This window comes from Xenopus laevis, chromosome 1L (genome assembly GCF_017654675.1).
Source record: "Xenopus laevis strain J_2021 chromosome 1L, Xenopus_laevis_v10.1, whole genome shotgun sequence".
Taxonomy (NCBI): Eukaryota; Metazoa; Chordata; class Amphibia; order Anura; family Pipidae; genus Xenopus; species Xenopus laevis.
In genome coordinates, this window is record NC_054371.1 from 38,688,241 (window position 1) to 38,709,400 (window position 21,160).

General features: G+C 37.6%; 1 protein-coding gene across 4 annotated transcripts in view; it reads right to left on the reverse strand.

The window, feature by feature from the left end:
• atp8a1.L (ATPase, aminophospholipid transporter (APLT), class I, type 8A, member 1 L homeolog) overlaps nucleotides 1-21,160 on the reverse strand; it is a 170,761-nt gene that overhangs the window by 24,483 nt on the left and 125,118 nt on the right. For all 4 annotated transcript variants that reach the window (XM_018229477.2, XM_018229485.2, XM_018229500.2 and 1 more), the window contains 7 exons: nucleotides 18,542-18,606; nucleotides 17,926-18,098; nucleotides 14,159-14,342; nucleotides 13,966-14,076; nucleotides 4,617-4,691; nucleotides 4,415-4,537; nucleotides 476-554 (listed from right to left, as the gene is read on the reverse strand). In XM_018229477.2, the coding sequence (XP_018084966.1) occupies nucleotides 476-554; nucleotides 4,415-4,537; nucleotides 4,617-4,691; nucleotides 13,966-14,076; nucleotides 14,159-14,342; nucleotides 17,926-18,098; nucleotides 18,542-18,606 (810 nt within the window). The remainder of the gene's footprint in view (nucleotides 1-475; nucleotides 555-4,414; nucleotides 4,538-4,616; nucleotides 4,692-13,965; nucleotides 14,077-14,158; nucleotides 14,343-17,925; nucleotides 18,099-18,541; nucleotides 18,607-21,160) is intronic.

Sequence of the window (21,160 nt, forward strand, 5' to 3'; positions counted from 1 at the left end):
ATGGGCTCCTGCAGGATCAGTCGGGACAAAATCAAAAATGTCCGATCGACCCAACAACCGATCTCCGTCGGACGAAAAATGTTGGGACTCTCCACACATGGTCCGAAAATCGTACGAATCCTCGATTTGTATGATAGGATCTTTGTGTCTATGGCCACATTTATTCACACCACAGCTTGGTTGGTGGGCAACCCAAAAGTCAAACAAAAAATGAAATAAAACACAGACTAAAGACTGTCTTCATTTACAGGTGTACTAGCCCTTTAAGGAAATGTAACTGCGGGTGCTCTAAGTGGGAGGAATAGATTTCTATAAATTTTTTTATATTTTCCTTTCAAGCCACAGTACTGTAATGCTACATATTTGGAAGATTTTTTTTTCTTATTTAGAGCCAAATGAAACAATTCCCACTTTTAACCGATAGAAAACTTCTGGTGGTATGAAAAAAATTACAATTCAGAAAATGGTCTCTTACCGTGCTGGAGAGCTTTTAATGGAAACCAGAACAGGATAACACTGTGGAAAAGGCCATTCAAACAGTGAACCCAGAAGACCTGAGATGATAAAGAAATGAAAGTGAATAGCAAATAAGGTGCTTGGCCATTGAGCCATGTCCACTCTTTATCCCTGCTCATGAAGCACAGCCAGTCACAAGATCAGTGAAAACTTGCATGATAACACATAGTTCTTTTGAAGCTATATATATATATATATATATATATATATATATATATATATATATATATATAGCTGCAAAAAGAACTCTCTCCTTGTACATCTTGTGAGACAGACAAAGCCTGAACAGTGTATAAACAGGCTCATTCTCTTCTTGAACTTAACTACATTTCTTTCAAGGTTAGAAGCCCTTCTGGATACTAGGTGGTCTATCAATTGGCACAAAGCAATAAAAAAAATGAAAAAACAAAACATAGCAATTATAAATATATTTTTAATATGGCACTGTACGAGTGTTATACAATATATTTGGTTGCTCTTAAAAATTAAACTAGTTTTTAAAATTGTCAAAATAGTTCCCAACAGTTGTATAATTACAGGCACAGAGACCCCAGCACAAAATTTGATCCAAAATCCCATGCCTACGAATATCTTATTCCTTGTATCTATTGATATACAACAACTCCTGCATGTAGAAACGAACACTAGCACATAGAACTTTGCATTGAAAAAAAAAACAACAGTTTTAGGGGTTATTTATCAAAGGTCGAGTTGTGTTTTCCTGAAAAGTCGAGTTTTTCAATGGTAGTTTTCAGTCAAAACTCGAATTATTGAGTTAAAAAAAAGAAAAAATTTTCGGGGTTTAAAAGAAAAACTAATCTTTCAGGTTTTTATTTAAAAAAAAAAACGTGAATTTTTCAAGATTTATTATACCCAGAAGCTGAAAATAGCTTTAGTCCAAAAATACTCTATCTTAAACCTGACAAGGTCATGTAGGAGTCGATGGAAGAGGTCCCTTGAACCTTTTAAAGATGTTAATAGCCTTCATGATGTTTTTTGGTGGGTTTGCTTGAAAACTTGATTAATTTGAGCAATTCAAGTTTTTTCCCATATTAATCTGAGCTTTTGGGTTTTTTACTCAGAATTCACCGATTTGAGTTATTCCAAATTAAAGTTTTTTTTCTTAAATTAGTAACCATTCGAGTTGTGAGTTCATTCGACGTATAAAAACACCTCACAAACTTCTAAAACTCGACCTCTGATAAATAACCTCCTTAATGTTTTTATTATATCAACTGGGCCCCCATAGGCCCATGTAACATATTACACAATTTTTTGGTGGTCCCATCAATATATATAATGCAATTCCCTGATTTTCTCTTCTCCTGAATTTTAGACCTTTTTTTTCTTGTCCAATGACAAATGTAAACTGGGGCCCTACTATATATTTAAAGCAGGAGAGCCCATACTTTACTAATTTCAGGTCTACTTTTAGTAATGTTGTCCCATTATGATCTATATCAGGTCTACTTTTAGTAATGTTGTCCCATTATGATCTATATCCATAAAAGCATTGTTGGCATTCTGTTCCATGGAAAATATTACTTAAATATTGATTTATGGGAAAATGTATATTGTTATATTTAACAAACAACTATTTCTATGTAACCTTGACATGATAAATATCTGAATGAAAAGCAAGAAATAGGAGGGTGAATTACACAAGCTGCTTGTTGACAGTGTCTTGAGATCTACTGATCACCAGCTAAAGGTCTACTGGTAGCTCCTAATTTACATTTTAGGCACCCCTGATTTAAAGCAACATCTACTGACAGTATATGCAGTTTTCACAAATTGCAAATTGCTATTTTAAATTACTGTCAACACTATGACCTCAGATGGGTAAGTATTTTTGAACAGCACCACCAAACTCTTCTTATTTAAAAAGCCTTTATTAGTGCTTTAGGGCACCACAGCAACGTTTCACGCCTTTTATCAAGCTTTTATGAAGATGTGATTTTGTGTTGCCTTTCAGCCTGCCAAAGAGGCCTGAGCAAAGACGTTATCAGATGCAAGAGCAGGCGCCTTTACTTAAACACTCAAAAAGATCTGAAGCTCTCTGTACAATCATTTTTCTTAGATTATATAGTATTCTGTCAGCTTCATGCTGAGAAAATATGTTGACGTTGTAATAACCTCCCTGTTGTCCCCAAGCACTTTGTTGGCCAGAGCCTGTGTGTGTGCGCTGAATTCAGTGTGGACTGAGCACTTACCCTTTATTAACCCCTTGCAGAACAAAGCTATCCAGCCCTGTTTGTAGAATTGGAGGCCCCGGAGCTTCTATGGCAAATGCACAGGTGGGTGCAAGATAAAGGAGATCTGCTCCTCACTATTCCTCAGCAATACTCCTCACATCCTAATCCTATAACCCCTGTGGGGCCCTTTTAACCCTTCACCCTTCTTAACATAAAAAGCATCTGACATACCTCACACCGTAAATGAAATGCAAATATTCCCTAACCAATTCGTTTCACGTTAAAATAAAACACAAATAATGATCCTGAAAACTAGAGCAAATATGAAATTTCAAAACTTAATCCAGAAAAAATAATTTGAGCATCGCAGAGCGGTTTGCCAGAGTTTTGATTAATTGCAGGTTTTCCCACTGGTCAGATTGTCTGACTTGAATCACATGGACATTAACGACTTTTTCTTCTTTCCTTTAACCAGCGTTACTCCCTGGAAAACCTTTATGGCATGAATGCCAAAGTAAACACCATAATACCTTAATTTTTCATCGTTGCATTCACGCAGAATACAACGTACAAGGAAGCTGCAGTCTCCTGCAATTTTTAGACTTTGTTTTATGACACAATGAGACTTGGTGTGAAATGTATGAACACTGTTCTAATGGACCAGAAAGTACAATTCTTTAATTATTTTATTTTTAAAAATTGGGAATGAAATTATTTATGTTCAGATCACGGGAGGCAGGAATTATAAACTAACATTGTCCTTCTGGCTTCCTTTCTAAAAAGGAAGCCAGAGGATTTGTGTTCACGCTGTTATTCAGAGCTTCTGCGGCTGCTAAAACGGCGAGCATGAAACTATAATAAAATACAATTCATTTAGCATGTGGCTAACGTATACCCCCCCCCCCCGCGCCCGTGTTGAGAATGATTTGCATTTCAGAGGAGAAAACTTAAGGCTTCTTAAAGGAGTCTAACATGCTTTTTGACACCTCCCTTTAGCTCTTTCACTGAATTCTTTAAAAGAGCCAGTAATCCATTTTCTATACAAAATGGCAAAAACAGAAGGCATGACATCCAAAAAGACCTATAACTTCATCAAAGATTTAAAAAAAAAACGAAAAAAAAAAAACTCCCTAGGGCCAATGTAAAATAAGGGAGATTGTGAGTCTTTACTACAATAAATCAGTTAATTATAAATTTCACTTTTGTTCTATATGAATAAAAATTCAAAATATATTTTCCTTAAAGGGGGGGCGGGGCGTCACATATTCATCCCTCCTTCTCATGCTTTTTCGTTAGTATTTATCCATAGCCTTTACAGGGACCCATAGTTCTATAATGCCTAGAGTTCTAACATAAATGATTACAGAAGAAGTGGACAGGCATTTTTTCTTGTCTGGATGTATTCCCTAGAAATACAGCATGCCATTTGTTTTCCAGTTTGGGGACATTACACAGCACCAGCATATTTCAACAGTTAAATATTATTGCAGGTGGAAGACAATCTGTGACTAATAAGAGAACCGATGGTCTTTAAAGGGAAAGCGAATGCATCTATCTCAATGTGACCTCCTAAGCCTAAATTAGCATATGTAAAAAAAAAAAAAATGAAGTATAAAAATATATATTTACTTTGGAAAATAAAGTCTCACCTCTTGCTAAACCTGAAAGAAAGATGTAATACAATTTAGAGAGCAGCTACCTACCTTTGTATTGAAATCAAGCACTTTCTGGGATGTCTTGTACAACTCAGGGTATTTCAGCATGTTTTCCTTGCGACATGATCGTTCGAATATTCCAAGAGTTAAAGGGGGCAGCGCCGTAAACAGCTAAAAGACAAACGCATCCTTAGTAGAAAATAAACATTTTGAGTCCTGCAGAATGACTCAAAAACCTCAGTGTACCTACCACGTTGTAAAGGCCGATGCACCATCTTTCGAAAAGAATCTGCCCAGAGAAACCATTCATAAAGGCAAACCAAATCTGTAAAATAAATAACCAGAATGAAATAAAATATCAATTTCAGGATTCCAAAAATTACAAGGTCTATACATGTAATTTTCTACATAGAATAATTTTCACCCCCCACCTCCATTCATTTTTTGGTGTACAGATCAATCTGTGAACATCTGTGTTCATATGAATGGGTGCTCACATAATAGCTGAGCTAAATCACCTCCAGCAGCCTGTTGGACAACTCTATCTTGAATTCAATGGTGTCAGCAAATTATTTTAACACATAGAATAAAGGGCAGATGTATCAGAATCTAAGAAACTTTGTTTTTTTTCCCACTTGAACCAGTGTTGGACTGGCCCACCGGCATACCAGGAAAACTCCCGGTGGGCCCAGATGTCAGTGGGCCCCCCTGCTTTTAAACATTTTGTCTTTTTTCATGGCCATTCCCTATTTCTAGGCTAAATTAAAAAGAGAGGCCAAATAAATGGAATAAAAGATCATAGTAAGTAAAGAAAAAAGACCAGGAGAATAGAGGCTGAGTGAGAAGAGGAAGAAGAATAGTACTGAGAGTGGGCTCCTGGTCTAAGATTTTTGGGTGGGCCCCTGGTGTCCCAGTCTGACACTGACTTGAACTCAAAAGTTAAAAAGTGTTTTTCTATTCTTATAAATTGATAATTTCTCATATCAGAGTTGTGTAAGATCCCAATAGGCTTCTATTGAAGACATTGACTAACCCAACCCAGAATTCTTAAATAAGTCCACCATTCGAATTCTTTCATTTAATACATTTCTGGCGTGTACATTAGATTAGAATGGTTCCTGATAAACATCATCAAGTTGTGCGAGATTCCAACAGGCTTTTATTGAATGACTACTAACCCAAGCCAGAATTCTTGAGTAAGCCTACTATTAGAATTCTTTCATAAAATAAACCTATGAGCTTCCAAGGTGTTGAGAAAATGCAAAGGAAAAAAAAAACACCACAAACATTGATAAACAAGTGATAAATAAGTTGGGCTTTGAATGAGCCAAGGAGACTTAGTTCCTAAAGTTGTATTTATACATGCCAGAGATTCCTGTTGTACAGTATTTCAAAAGCAACACTCAGGGGCCGATTCACTAACTTCGAGTGAAGGATTCGAAGTAAAAAAACTTCGAATTTTTGTGCTCCTCGACTATCGAATTGGCGTAAATTCGCCTGAGTAGAATGATTCGAATAGATCGAGCGCAAAAACGCTGCGACTATTCGCCATTCGAAAGTCGAAGTACTGGATCGAGCGCAAAAACGCTGCGACTATTCGCCCATTCGATAGTCGAAGTACTGTCTCTTTTAAAAATACTTCGACTGCCTACTTCGCCACCTAAAACCTACCGAATTGCTTTAAAAGCCTATGGGAAAGTCCCATAGGCTTGTTTTCCAAGTTTTTGATCGAATAAAAAGACATTCGATCGAATGAAAATCCTTCGAGCGAATATTCGATCGAGCGCCTATTCGCCTGGCGAATATTCGCCAATTCGACTATTCGCCAGCGCGTAAATTCGCCCGAATTGTCTATTCGATTCTATTCCCCAGTCGAATTTCGAGGGATTTAACCCCTCGAAATTCGACCCTTGATGAATTTGCCCCTCAGTCTACATTAGTCTACAACCCATTATAAAATGGACCTAAGTTCTACCGATGCACTTGGAGATCATTAAGGCACCCAACTGCTCATGCCATTCTTATCTTATATGGCTACAGCACTGTATTACATTCCAACTAAGCACTGATCACCCCTACTCCCATTAGGAATATTTTGGACCAGACACAAAATCAGTACTCTTTGTATAAAGAGGGAGCACACAATTCCCAGGAAATGAGATGTATAATTATGAAACACCAGTTGTAAAAGTAGGGTCACCATGGAACAAATAGTATATTCACTACAACAGATGTAAGAAAGATAGTAAATTATACCTTTACACGTGCAATACACAGTAACTAATTGATCTACGATTATTGATGTATGGCAGCGCACTCCAGACCACATTCAATAGTCACCAACACCGCAGTTGCTTGTTAAAAAGATAAATTTTATTTGAACATTAGGCTAAAAAGCGTCTGAGGTCTTTAGACCTCAGACGCTTTTTAGCCTAATGTTCAAATAAAATTTATCTTTTTAACAAGCAACTGCGGTGTTGGTGACTATTGAATGTGGTCTGGAGTGCGCTGCCATACATCAATAATCGTAACTTGGCGTTTATTTCTTGGCGACGGACTCGGGGCGGCTGCACCCGGGTCACAGCAGAAATCCGGTAAGCTAAATTGAAGATTGGGGTTATCGTAGTTGGGGACGACTTTTCTCTCTCCCCCCCTTCCTTAAGTGAGAGGCTCGGGGCAATTGGCACCTGAGCCAGTTTAACTTAATGGTGAGAAAAATTTGAAGTTAACAAATATTATCGAATAAGCTTATACCGGATTTCACAACTCTCTGTATGAGTGTGAAATAAATTAATTATAACTAATTGATCTACCACTTGTTCAAAAAGGAAAGCTGGATGGTGGGGTGGGGGGGAGGTGAAATCACAGGGGCACGGTCATGACATTGCATGGCGATGGCATGAAGGTGGTGGACTATGACATGGTGATTGCCGATTGGCTGATCGCATCGTCAATCTTGGGGAGTCCTGCCCGGATTTCCTTATTTGGAAACCCGGGCAGGCAGTTTTGACCAGAGTTGTCAAGGTTAAAACCCAAACAGGTGGCAACCCTATTCAAAACACAGCATCAGGCTAGCATTATAAAGAGGGAAGTATAATAAAGAGGATGATATTTAAAAAAAATAAAATATTTTATTAGTCCACATTTACCAAGAAACTTACCTTAGTAAACAAGGGTGGTGCTACAAGGGGGTATATTCCTAAAGATAATCATCATTATACTGTATACCCTAGTATTTGGACCCTTTAAAGCCGTAAAAGAAAATACAGCAGGCTTGCCAATTTTTTAAGGATACTGGGGAATGCAAGCCACAACAGGTGGAGGGTCACAAGTTTAGCATCCCTATGTTTGGAAGTCCTATATATGAGCACTATCCAACATGGATTGAAGCAGGTGTTTGAATTATAGACATAAAAAAATCAGTTTACATACAGTACATGCTAGTCTTTGTAATAAAGCTGTTTAAACCAAACGCATTTCTTCAAATTCCAACTTTTATTGAATCTGGCCATCTAGTATGACAGATTTATAGCACACCAACGGACTTCTCCGTGTAGCTCTCCAAAAACCAATCAAAGGAAATATACAGGAAAATCCAGCAACTTTGATCACATTTACGGCAAGGCTTGGAGGTTTCCTCTGATCAGTTTTTATGATGAATTCTGCCTTTTATTATTTTCTGTACAAATATGTTTTTATTGAGGAACATCAAGAACATGATTCCAGTATCATCAGACGTGCAATATCTCAAGTAGGGAAAAAAAAAAACAGGGGTCATAAGAATATTTAGAGATGAAAGAATGAAAAAGAATAGGAGAAAAAACTCCCCCCTTAAAGTGCATGGCACGCAGTACAAATGAATTTTAGAAACAATGTCCCCAGCATTGTGGCCACTAAATGCTTTATTTAACAACATTACAGCAGCATGAACCGCTACAAATTCACCATTTATCAATATGTACCCAAGCTGTTTTCCACAAAATCAACTCCCAGGGAAAACATTGGTGTCGCAATAGGGAACTAGGCAAGGAATAAAACAACGGCATGTCGTTTAATCTGCAGATTATACGCTGCTTTGTGCTGCTTCTCTTCCATTTCAATATTGTGAAAATGAAAAGGTGGCGAGTTTTTAAATGTAATGGGAAAAGACAAATTCAAGGGCTAGCAAACTCAACCATGACAAAAATGCTGCAAACCCATGGGCCAATGTGGTTGACTGGAGATTCTAGCCGCCCTGATACATGTCTAAATCAACACAACAGCAGAAGGCCGTGTGCCTTTGAAATTACTGCAGCTGGGCTGTGATGAGAGAAATGCAAAAATAACAGCATCTTCAAAGATAGACTATGATACAGTATATCAGATCGGAATGCTGGAGCCTCTCCACCATATCTTTGATTCGCTTCCATTATATTAATCCATTTAAAGGAATAATATATCCCCCCAAACACAACTTACAGATATAAATATATATATTTTTTTTTTACACAGACCTACTTGATTCCACTGTGACAATCTGTCTCTGACTTGTATGAACCATTTCCCAACCACCCTAAGGTTTACAGAGTCACATAGTCCTCCCGCACCTTATTCCATAGTGAAGCAATGAATTCTGGGACTTGAAGTCCCTCTGTTTTCCATAATGGGTGGTGCACAGGTTCTCTGGAAAGCAGAGGACTTCAAGTCTTAAAAGAGAAGAAAAGCTACCAAAACAGTTTATTGCCAATAGATTAGCCATAATACTGCAAGCTATAACACTATATTTATGCAGAATACTTTACCCTTCCTGTAAACAGCTCTAGAAATGCTCTCTGTTTGTTTAGGATAGCAGCTGCCATATTAGCTTGCTGTGACATCACTTCCTGCCTAAGTCTCTCACTGCTTAATCATAGCTCTGGGCTCAGACTACAGCAAGGAGGGGAGAAGGGAGGGGGGAAAGAAGGGGGAGAGGGACAGAGGAGCAAACTGAGCATGTTCAAGCCCTAGCCTTGGAGGTTTATGTCAAAAACGGGAAGTCTGATTCAGTAGTCCATGTATACACAATAGAATCTTTCCACTGACAGGCCCACCTTGGGTGGGGGATATTGTGATAATGGAATTGGCCCTAGGGCAAATTACAACAAAGGGGATACGAAAAATCAGAGGACTGCATCAATCCAACAAAAAAAAAATCAAGCCTGCCCAATCAAGATCTGCCGATTTTTGGCCAGATATCGATCAGGGAGGGCTGTTGGAGGGCCCCATACACATGCAGATAAGCTGCCCAATCAGTCTAAAGGACCCAAAATGGTTCCTATGAGTCAGAGGAAGGCTAAAATCAACATTTTGGTCACATCTGAGACCTTTATCTATATTATTCTAAAGATTATCTTGATAATGTTCTTTTTTAAGCAAGTCCTGTGAGTGGCGAGTTATTGCTGTGGATGTGCATACTCAACTACCACCTGGCGGCCAGGCAGTTGGTGGATTTTTTAAACAAGTACCGAGTTATTGCTTTGTATATAGATATATCCATGTACTGTTTAAATGTAATTTTGACTTTGGATAGTGGATAGGAGGTGTCCAACTGCAATGTTTTCAGTCTGCACTGAAGAGATCACACAGCGTTATTCTTTTCTCACGCAAGCTTTACCTGTTATTTATAATGCCAAAGAAAAATAAAATTATTATTGTACATTGGTCAGGTATCTAGGCAGGGAAATGGAATTTACATTGCCTAGTTATACATTACTCTCCACGAAAGCACCAGGGAGGCGTGGTTGTAAAAACCTCAAAGCCACTTGCCTGGTGCAGCATTTCTGCATATTAAACAGCAGCTTACAAATAGTCAATAACTCCCTGGCCCTTGCTCCCACGCCTGATCAGGACAAAAGTGAAAAGCGATTGCAAATAGGCAGTTGTCTTTGCTAGACGCATTCCTTGATGCTCTCTCTGCCTTTTCATTATAGGAATGGTGTTTGCAAACATCTGCAAAACTAGTTTTACTTGGCAAAAAAGGGGCCTATCTGGGAAGTCATCAAAACGCCACAGAATTACACTAAATCTGTTTTCTTTGCTGCTTTAAAGAAGACGATTCACAACGGACAGCCAAAGAGGATAATTTGTTAAATGCCTGTAAATTTGAACTCTAATGAAATACAGACTGGCGGAAAGTGAATCGCCTGCAGAATATTAATTACCCGTTGAAATTAGTGCATTTCCAAAAGGGGAAAAACAAGGTTGAATTATTAGAACAAAAGAATGTTAACGCTTAACATATTCTGGGTTCATCTATGTGCGAGATCTATTTCACCTGGTTCATTTTTTAAGCACATGGAGAACAGAAAGATGGTCGGCCAGGGAACTAATCCAGAATAAATAAATAACTCCAGCTATGTGTATTTTATTCATGTAAAGACATCTATGGCACGGACTGCTACAACAGGTACAATTGCAAACAAGGCGATAACAAGTGTAGCTAGAAGAGAAAATAGTTTCTAGCAGAACCTGCTGAGGATTATCAACAAAATCATAAAACACATGCTAATATACTGAATGTGTCCATGTGTTTATTTAAAAGGATTACTAAAGCTCAATAAAGAATAATGATAGAAATGCTACCCCTATGAGCTTCTGTAGCAGTGAAGGTCTGTATTGCTAAATACATCCCCATAACTCCCCATCTTCTTTTGTTGAGGTGAAGCCTAGGACAAAGTCCAGTCCCAGATCAGCTACCTGCATAGCACTTACAATGTGTATAGGATTGGTTACATAGTTAAATTTTGTTGAAAAAAGACAAAGTCCATCAAGTTCAACCCCTCCAAATGAAAACCCAGCATCAATACACACACACCCCTCACTACTGTCAGATAAATTATATATACTCATACCTATACTAACTATAGAGTTTAGTATCACAATAGCCTTTAATATTATATCTGTCCAAGAAATCATCCAAGCCATTCTTAAAGGCATTAACAGAATCAGCCATCATGGACCTCACTGTAAAGAACCCCCTACGTTGCTTCAAATGAAAGTTCTTTTCTTCTAGTCTAAAGGGGTGGCCTCTGGTACGGTGATCCACTTTATGGGTAAAAAGGTCCCCTGCTATTTGTCTATAATGTCCTCTAATGTACTTGTAAAGTGTAATCATGTCCCCTCGCAAGCGCCTTTTTTGCAGAGAAAACAACCCCAACCTTGACAGTCTACCCTCATAATTTAAGTCTTCCATCCCTCTAACCAGTTTAATTGCACTTAATCTTATTTATATCCCTCTTAAGGACTGGAGTCCAAAACTGCACTGCATACTCCAGGTAAGTCCTTACCAGGGACCTATAAAGAGGCATAATTATGTTTTCATCCCTTGAGTTAATGCCCTTTTTTATCAGAACTTTATTTGCTTTAGTAGCCACACAATGACTTTGCCCAGAATTAGACAACTTGTTATATACAAAGACCCCTAGATCCTTCTCATTTAAGGAAACTCCCAACACACTGCCATTTAGTGTATAACTTGCATTTATATTATTTTTGCCAAAGTGCATAACCTGCATTTATCAACATTGAACCTCATTTTCCAGTTTGCTGCCCAGTTTTCCAACTTAGACAAATCACTCAGCAAAGTGGCAGCATCCTGCATGGAACCTATAGTTCTGCACAATTTAGTATCATCTGCAAAAATAGAAACAGTACTTTCAATGCCCACCTCCAGGTCATTAATAAACAAGTTGAAAAGCAAGGGACCTAGTACAGAGCCCTACGGTACTCCACTAACAACACTGGTCCAATTAGAAAATGTTCCATTTACCACCACTCTTTGTAGTCTATCGTTTAGTCATTTCTCTATCCAGGTACAAATACTATGTTCCAGGCCAACATTCCTTAATTTAACCAGTAACCTTTTGTGTGGCACTGTATCAAATGCTTTAGCAAAGTCTAAGTAAATCACATCCACTGAACAAGGTCATCATTCAGTAGGCTGCTGTAGCATCCCTGGATCAACAGGCAAAATTAACTTTTAGTATGATTTAGAGAATGTTATTCTGAGACAATTTGCAATTGGTTTTCATTTTTTATCAATTGTGTTTTTTTGGTTATTTAGCTTTTTATTCAGCAGCTCTCCAGTTTGCAATAAGAGCAACAGGGTTGCTAGGGTTCAAATTTCTCTAGCAACCACACATTGATTTAAATAAGAGACTGGGAAATGAATAGGAGATGACCTGAATAGAAAGATGAGCAATAAAAAGTAGCAATAACAAAATGCACTTTTTGGGCTATTTAGCATTTTATTCACCAGCTCTCCAGTTTGTGGTTTCATTAATCTGGTTGCCAGGGTCCAAATTACCCTAGCAACCACGCACTGATTTGAATAAGAGAAAAGAATATAAATAGTAGAAGGAGGCCTGTTTAGATAGAAGAGTAATAAAAAGTAGCAATAACAATAAATGTGTAGCATTACAGAGCATTTGTTTTTAGATGGGGTCAATGAGTCAGAAGGCAAATAATTAAAAAAGTATAAAATAAATAATGAAAAGTTGCTTAGAATTGACCATTTTAGAACATACTAAAAGTTAACTTAACGGTGAACCACCCCTTTAAGCAAAATTTTCATAACATGGAATGGGCACTCGGTTACAATGTGCAAATGCAAGGAGCCATGTTAGACACAAGTACACTTAAAGACAAGTGTTCATTTGTGCAATGACTGTGGCAAAATCTTGCAAGACATCAAACTGTAGTCTTGCCATTTTTTCTCTTAACAGTGGATCACAAGCTTCCTTATAGCCCCTGCAGTCAGGACATTGCATCGGTTCCCAGCACTCACGAAAAAGTCATTATATATGCCTGGGTGCAGAAACATTTGGGGGCCAATTCACTAAATTCGAGTGAAGGATTCGAAGTAAAAAAACTTCGAATTTCGAAGTATTTTTTGGGCTACTTCGACCTTCGACTACGACTTCGAATCGAAGGATTCGAACTAAAAATCGTTTGACTATTCGACCATTCGATAGTCGAAGTACTGTCTCTTTAAAAAAAAACAAAAAACTTTGACCCCCTAGTTCGGCAGATAAAAGCTACCAAAGTCAATGTTAGCCTATGGGGAAGGTCCCCATAGGCTTGCCTAAGTTTTTTTGATCGAAGGATATTCCTTCGATCGTTGGATTAAAATCCTTCGAATCGTTCGATTTGAAGGATTTAATCGTTCAATCGAAGGAATAATCCTTCGATCGTACGATCGCAGAACTTGCGCTAAATCCTTCGACTTCGATATTCGAAGTCGAAGGATTTCAATTCCTAGTCGAATATCGAGGGTTAATTAACCCTCGATATTCGACCCTTAGTGAATCAGCCCCCAAATCTTCACTATACCTCCAGAAAGATCCGCGCACTCGCAGGACTTAAAATTCAAAAATAATCTTTATTTACAGAACTTCAATCTGACGTTTCGGCCCCATTCATGGCCTTTCTCACTTTGGAGAAAAAAAAAAAAAACACACTTCTGGAGGCAGGAAGATGTAGAGAATATTTCCCTATTGCCTGGCAAATACTGAAATGGAAATCAACTATTCAAATAAAGCAGCAATGGAAATGCAAGTTGTAATAAAAAACTGATCACTTACCTCAATAATATAGAGCACAATATTCTTATAAAAACAGTACAATATGCACTTTGCTACTCGATTATAATTCCAAGCACCATGGACCAGCAGTAAGTTCTTCAAATACTTAAACTGCAAAAAAAAGCACAACAATGCAAGTAAATAGACAAATGTAATACTAGCAGAATACGTATCTGCATCTTGCCATAAGTACCTGTGCTATAGAGTAGTCAGACGAGTTGGCAGCTTGTAGCCCTTCATTTCCACTTATACCAACACCAACGTGGGCCGTCTGGATCATACTGACATCATTTGCTCCATCGCCAATAGCAAGGGTGATAACTTTTACTTGTTTTTTTACCATCTCCACCACTTCAGATTTCTGCAGAGGGGATACCCTATATTTTGGTAAGCAGAAGGGAATAAAGGCACATGTTATGGAACATGCTCAGTGAAATTCATGGATGAATGAAATTGCATTTTGTTCTCAGTACAGGTGATTTATAAACACTAATGTTATGTATTGGGTAGCCGCAGATGAGTAGAGTATAACAGTGCTTTATTAGCAGGCAGGACAACAGTACATGAAATTTCCATTACTTTCATTTTTTGGTGTTACTGTTCCTTAAACACAAAAGTGGTCCTTTAACACCAGTAGTGGGGTGTACACTACTGTACACCCCACTAATGCAGTTTAACGGTCATTTATCCCTTGGGTCCATGCTATTACCTATATCATTTAAAAAAAATAAAAGGGGGAGGGAATTTCTATAAATGGCTGGTTATTTTTAAAAACATTTAATGCAACCCTTAAAGTAAGCACTTTAAAATAAAATCCACAAATGACCTGCAAACCTTTGATGAATGAAAATCTATTATTCAGTCACATACATACAGTATGGCTCATTTATGTCCGCAGGATACCGTGAAAAAAACCCAAACATTTATTTAAATGTGATTAACGAAGATATTTATACCCACACACATACCTTGCAACTTGTGTCTAACACCAAATCACTAGTTCAGCCTGCTTTGTATTTATTTTACATAGCGCAGTTTGTATAGAAATACTAAAACACATTTACATTCAGAATAAAGTGCTAATACAAGAGGAAGGAAGTCACTTTTCTGCAATCTTATAATCTAAGTGCCAATACCTTTCCTTAGGCCAGAAATGATGCCATTAATACTTACACTGACTAGTGCACAACTTACCATATTGGTAAATTATGTTCCTGTGTGCCTCTTATGCTGGATTTCTTAGAAAAATGCTTCATTGTGGGTAAAAAATCTCTGCATTTTTGCAGTAAGCAATTGCATGTTGTAGTATGTGGTATGGACCATTGCCATATATCTAAATGTGAATGAATATCATATTGTTCTGCTGGATTTATGTTGATTATATCAATATACACTTCTCACCCCCACATTACTGAAAGAGGGTGAAAACTTTGGGTTTTGTGTGTGTCTGTCTGTTACAAAACTCTCTGAAAATATTGGGGCTCATTTATAAACACTGGGCAAATTTGCACCTGGGCAGTAACCCACAACAACCAATCAGTGATTAGCTTTTTGTTAGTCAGCTACCGGTTGGAAACTGAAAACAATCTGATTGGTTGTCATGGGTTACTGCCCAGGAGCAAATGTGTCCAGTTTTCTTTTTAAATGAGCCCCACTGTATTTGTACATTGCATGGTGATGTCCTGTTACAGAATGTTTCCTATATTGCATTCTGGGACATATCTTGGGTCCGCAAGGCTAAAGCACAGTTCTGACATTAATTACTTTGGCAAAGCATCTGCCTCGCATTCATCAACTGAATCTGTTAATTCTGGAAACAGAATATCATTGGGGATTTTCATTTCCAAATGCGGTTTCATACTTCGCTGAAGGTGAGTTTAAGTTACCGTGTATGCACTATTCCAACTTTAGCCTTGATTAACCATTTGGGGAAAATTAATATTTGTGTAGAATAAAGCAGTAAATATAGAAGCACCAGGTTTTACTGTCCTTACTGTATTAGGCATTACTGCCAAGAGCAGGCTGCAAGTTACTTTTTTCAGATATACAACTACGGTATGTACCCTGAACAATGAGTTCCTAGACTGACCAACAGAGTATTGGGGTTAGCTGCAAGAATTACAGCTGGAAAAAAATTCTGTATTTGCTGGCACAGATGCACCACCTGCAAGATGGGCCCACTTACATTCACATACTCATCCCAGTGTAACCTTATTTCATTCAAACGCATACCCTCACAAAATTTCTTATACTCCTAGTGAAAAACTTTAGCATAACTGCAAAACACTCATTCTTATACATGTACCCATATTACATTTTACATCTATCTATCTATCCATCTATATCCATCTATATCCATCTATCCATATCCATCTATCCATCCATCTATATCCATCTATCTATATCCATCTATATCCATCTATCTATATCCATCTATCTATCTATCTATCTATCTCCATACATCCATCTATCTATACATCCATCTATCTCCATACATCCATCCATCTATATCCATACATCCATCTATCTATCTATATCCATCTATCTATATCCATCTATGTATCTATTCCATATGTAATAACTCCACAATAATGCATAGTGGAAATGTAAAGCACACAAGGCATATGGAAGAGAGTACACATGCTAAATGACATTATACAGATCTATATCCATACCATCTATATCCATACATCCATCTATCTATCTATATCCATCTATCTATATCCATCTTTCTATATCCATCTATGTATCTATATCCATCTATGTATCTATATCCATCTATGTATCTATATCCATCTATGTATCTTTCTATATCCATCTATGTATCTATATCCATCTATGTATCTATATCCATCTATGTATCTATATCCATCTATCTATATCAATCTCTAAATATTATTCTTATATTGTTATAATGAAAAGCATGATTAGTCATGGCTGATGTATAACCAGTACTCATAAAGAGATGTGTAAATTTAAAAGTAAAGCAATATCATAGGAGTAACTTGTATTAACAAAATCATTTTAGTGCCTACTAGCTTGTATGGACACAGTATTGGTGTATCCTAAAATTAAAAATATAAACCATAATGCACAATATTTCTCTGCAAGCTCCATGCATACAAGGATACTGCATTCCATATGTAATAACTCCACAATAATGCATAGTGGAAATGTAAAGCACACAAGGCATATGGAAGAGAGTACACATGCTAAATGACATTATACAGATCTATATCCATACCATCTATATCCATACATCCATCTATCTATCTATATCCATCTTTCTATATCCATCTATGTATCTATATCCATCTATGTATCTATATCCATCTATGTATCTATATCCATCTATGTATCTATATCCATCTATGTATCTATATCCATCTATGTATCTATATCCATCTATGTATCTATATCCATCTATGTATCTATATCCATCTATGTATCTATATCCATCTATGTATCTATATCCATCTATGTATCTATATCCATCTATGTATCTATATCCATCTATGTATCTATATCCATCTATCTATATCAATCTCTAAATATTATTCTTATATTGTTATAATGAAAAGCATGATTAGTCATGGCTGATGTATAACCAGTACTCATAAAGAGATGTGTAAATTTAAAAGTAAAGCAATATCATAGGAGTAACTTGTATTAACAAAATCATTTTAGTGCCTACTAGCTTGTATGGACACAGTATTGGTGTATCCTAAAATTAAAAATATAAACCATAATGCACAATATTTCTCTGCAAGCTCCATGCATACAAGGATACTGCATTCCATATGTAATAACTCCACAATAATGCATAGTGGAAATGTAAAGCACACAAGGCATATGGAAGAGAGTACACATGCTAAATGACATTATACAGATACAAACAATTATCTATGCAGAAAGGAGAGGACAGAATGCTTAGGAGATATGCTCACGTAGGGTAGTTACCTGCAACAAATTACAGCTTTACATGAAAGAGCGAGGTCTAAGAAATACTGTCTCACTTCAAATGTCAAGGCATACTTCAGGGACTTGCCGTCAATTATCAGAGCAAAGTCGTTCTCCTTTCTCAAGGAATCACCAAGAGTGGTGCAGTGATGATTTAAAACTTCTCGAGTTGTCTGTAGAAAAATGAAAATGTCTCAGAACAAACGAATCTGAGGAATCATGTTTTTCCTTTTTTTTTTAGATATATATTTCACTTTGTACACAAGTGACATAAAAATAACAGGTAAGGTCCCTGGAAATCATAAGAACTGCAATCATTCCTAGCCAGTCATTATAAAGCAGTGTATTTTTATACATTCATACAGCATCCAATGCTGCTCATTTGGTCACACCTAGAGGCTGGATTTACGGTTAAAATGAATGACACAATATAGATATTGATTGAGCATTGGTTGTCTTTAGACACTGCTTTATGTAAAACCACAAGTGATCACTGCATTGTTGCGCAATGTTCCGTGTAAGACACCTATTGCTGGCCCTCCTCACCAAAACCAGTTAGACATTTGTGTTGCCCAGGCTAAAAAAATTCTGCCTTAAAAAACAAAATAATACTCACATCAAGAGATTCTTCATTAATAACAATTAGTCCCATGTTCTTCGTAAGAAGTTTACAAGAGTGACCTGCATATTAAAGAAAAAAAATAGAACATTACAAAGGGGAATAGAGAAGTCACTGAATATTACTATTATTATTATTATTAACATGTATTTTTAGAGCCCCAGCATATTGCACAGTGATTATACAAAGAAATCACATAGATATAGCATACAGAGTTACAAACATAACAACCAGCACTGACATAATTATAATAGCAAATTATGTTTCAGTTAACTAATGACCATTATAGTAATCAGAAACATAAGGATCCACTGCGGAGGTACCAGAAAACTGTTCAGATAAATAGTAAAATCCGATCAACCACAATTCAGCAGGAGAGATAAATAGTAAAATCCGCTCAACCACAACCACAATTCAGCAGGAGAGAGAGGGGTGGTAAGGTTACTGAGTTTCAATAGCCTCTCATCTGGGACTATACATTATTATCTACATCATTTTACAACCAAGTTCAAGTCCTGCTGAGGTGTTGTGCTAATCTGGCCTATGCACCAGGAGGATGGGAGATTCCACAAGCAGAATTTACTTGCTAAGGGGCTCTTACACAAGGTCGGTTTTATCCTGCGATCCCTTCCGTTCAGCCGCAGGGGAGCTCAGGAATAGACACACTCAATTATGGTCAAGACACACTCAATTATGGTCAATGGGCTGTACTCACACAGACGCATGTAATCGGCAAACGCAGGTGGGACACAGCATGTTGCATTTTTGCGTTCGGCGCATACATGCGTCTGTGTGAGTACAGCCCCCTTGACAATAATTGAGTGCGTCTATTCCTGCGCTCCCCTGTGGCTGAACAGAAGAAATCGCAAAGCAGGGCAGCGCAGGTAAAACCGCTCATGTGTAAGAGCCCCAAGAAAGGTTTTCCATTATTGCTTGCTGTATATAATAATTAGCCCCCTTCTAGAATAGATTAGGAGTGCAAAGCTTTTTAGATGACCGTCTGAAGGATCAAGGAGAACAAAAGCATAGAAAATGCCAAGGGAAACTTTTGCAACCATGAGATTTTGGATGTTTTTTTTTTGCTTGTTTGGCAGAACAACAACAAAAATAGAGCAAAAATGTAGTTTTATCCAAACGATCTCCACCTGTGTAGCTCACTTTCCTACTCAGGCCACACCAGCCAGGCCAAATTTGTACTCATGCAACAGTTGTAGGATAGGAAGGAGCATAACAATCCGCAGACTTGGCTGCAAGTGATAATAAAGGAATTTTGCAGCCAAGTCTGCGGATTGTTATGCTCCTTCCTATCCTACAACTGTTGCATGAGAACAAAAATAGAGCTTATCTGCTGCAATCTAGAGGCCTGTCTAAAGGGCCATAGTTGCTAGGATATAGCCACCCAGGGCACATATATCAAGCACAAAAATATATCCCAAAACACTCCATAAATAAGTTAAAAAGTTATATTTTATTTAACATAGAATTAAAAAAGTAGGCATACAGACCAACTGGTATTCCGACTTACGCGTTTCATACCCTCTGGTACTTATTCATAGGCATTAATGATATCAACTTTAACCACGGTATTTAAACCCAAGAAAACACTCCCTTAACAGTTTAAAACCAATCACTCATCATCATTCAGATCATATATATATATACATATACACACACACACACACACTTAGGGTCTTGTATCTTCTTTTTAGTATGGCTACATTCAGCACAAACAGTAGCTAAATTGATAACAAAATATATCCAGGTTATCGATTTGACTAATGTTACTTGAAGGCAGAATAACTGACACCGAGGGTAGTTCTACTGTGCAATGTATTGGTGGTATGCACCTTAATTCGAGGGTGTGCCCCTAAAATGTTGTAATGAACAAAATAAACACAGGGGATCTCTCCAGCTTGAAACTGGGTGCTGGTTTATTGTCCTTTCGATTATATTGATGGGGTTCATATCCACCTGACTGTGCACTGGGCTGAACAATAAGCAGGTGCATAGGATGTGCAGATCCAGTGAATCTTTCTTTCAGATTTGTGCAGCAGCATCTCTCTGTACATATAAGTGATATGGGGGTTGTTGTGATTGTTAATCAGTGTGAGGAAGCGGAGGCATTGAAGGGACACTGGCATCCCTTGGAATTGGAACAAAGTCATTCTCTATTTCAGCATGAGGTAAAGAGGTAGAGTCTATCCCCAAACAGCTGGAGACATGAATATGCCTTTTACCTTAAGCAGCAAATTGCTATGGGAATGTTCATCATCCTTCAGTTCTGGGCTTGCTGCCACACAGCATACATTTCCCCGACAGTTTGAACAGCTGTGGGTAATATTTTGAGGGTTATGTATCAAGATGTGCTAAGGCATAGTAAGTGATATTCCACTGGTGCATGTAGCATGGAAATGCTGGGTACATTCTATTTTTTACTTTTTAGACGAACATGACCGTAAAGCTGGCCATAGACGCAAAGATCCAATCGTATGAATCCTCGATTTGTACGTTTTTCCGACCGTGTGTGGAGAGTCCCGACATTTTGTGTCCCACGGAGATCGATCGTTTAGTCGATCGGACAGGTTAAAAGATTTCTGTCGGCTGCCGATAATATCT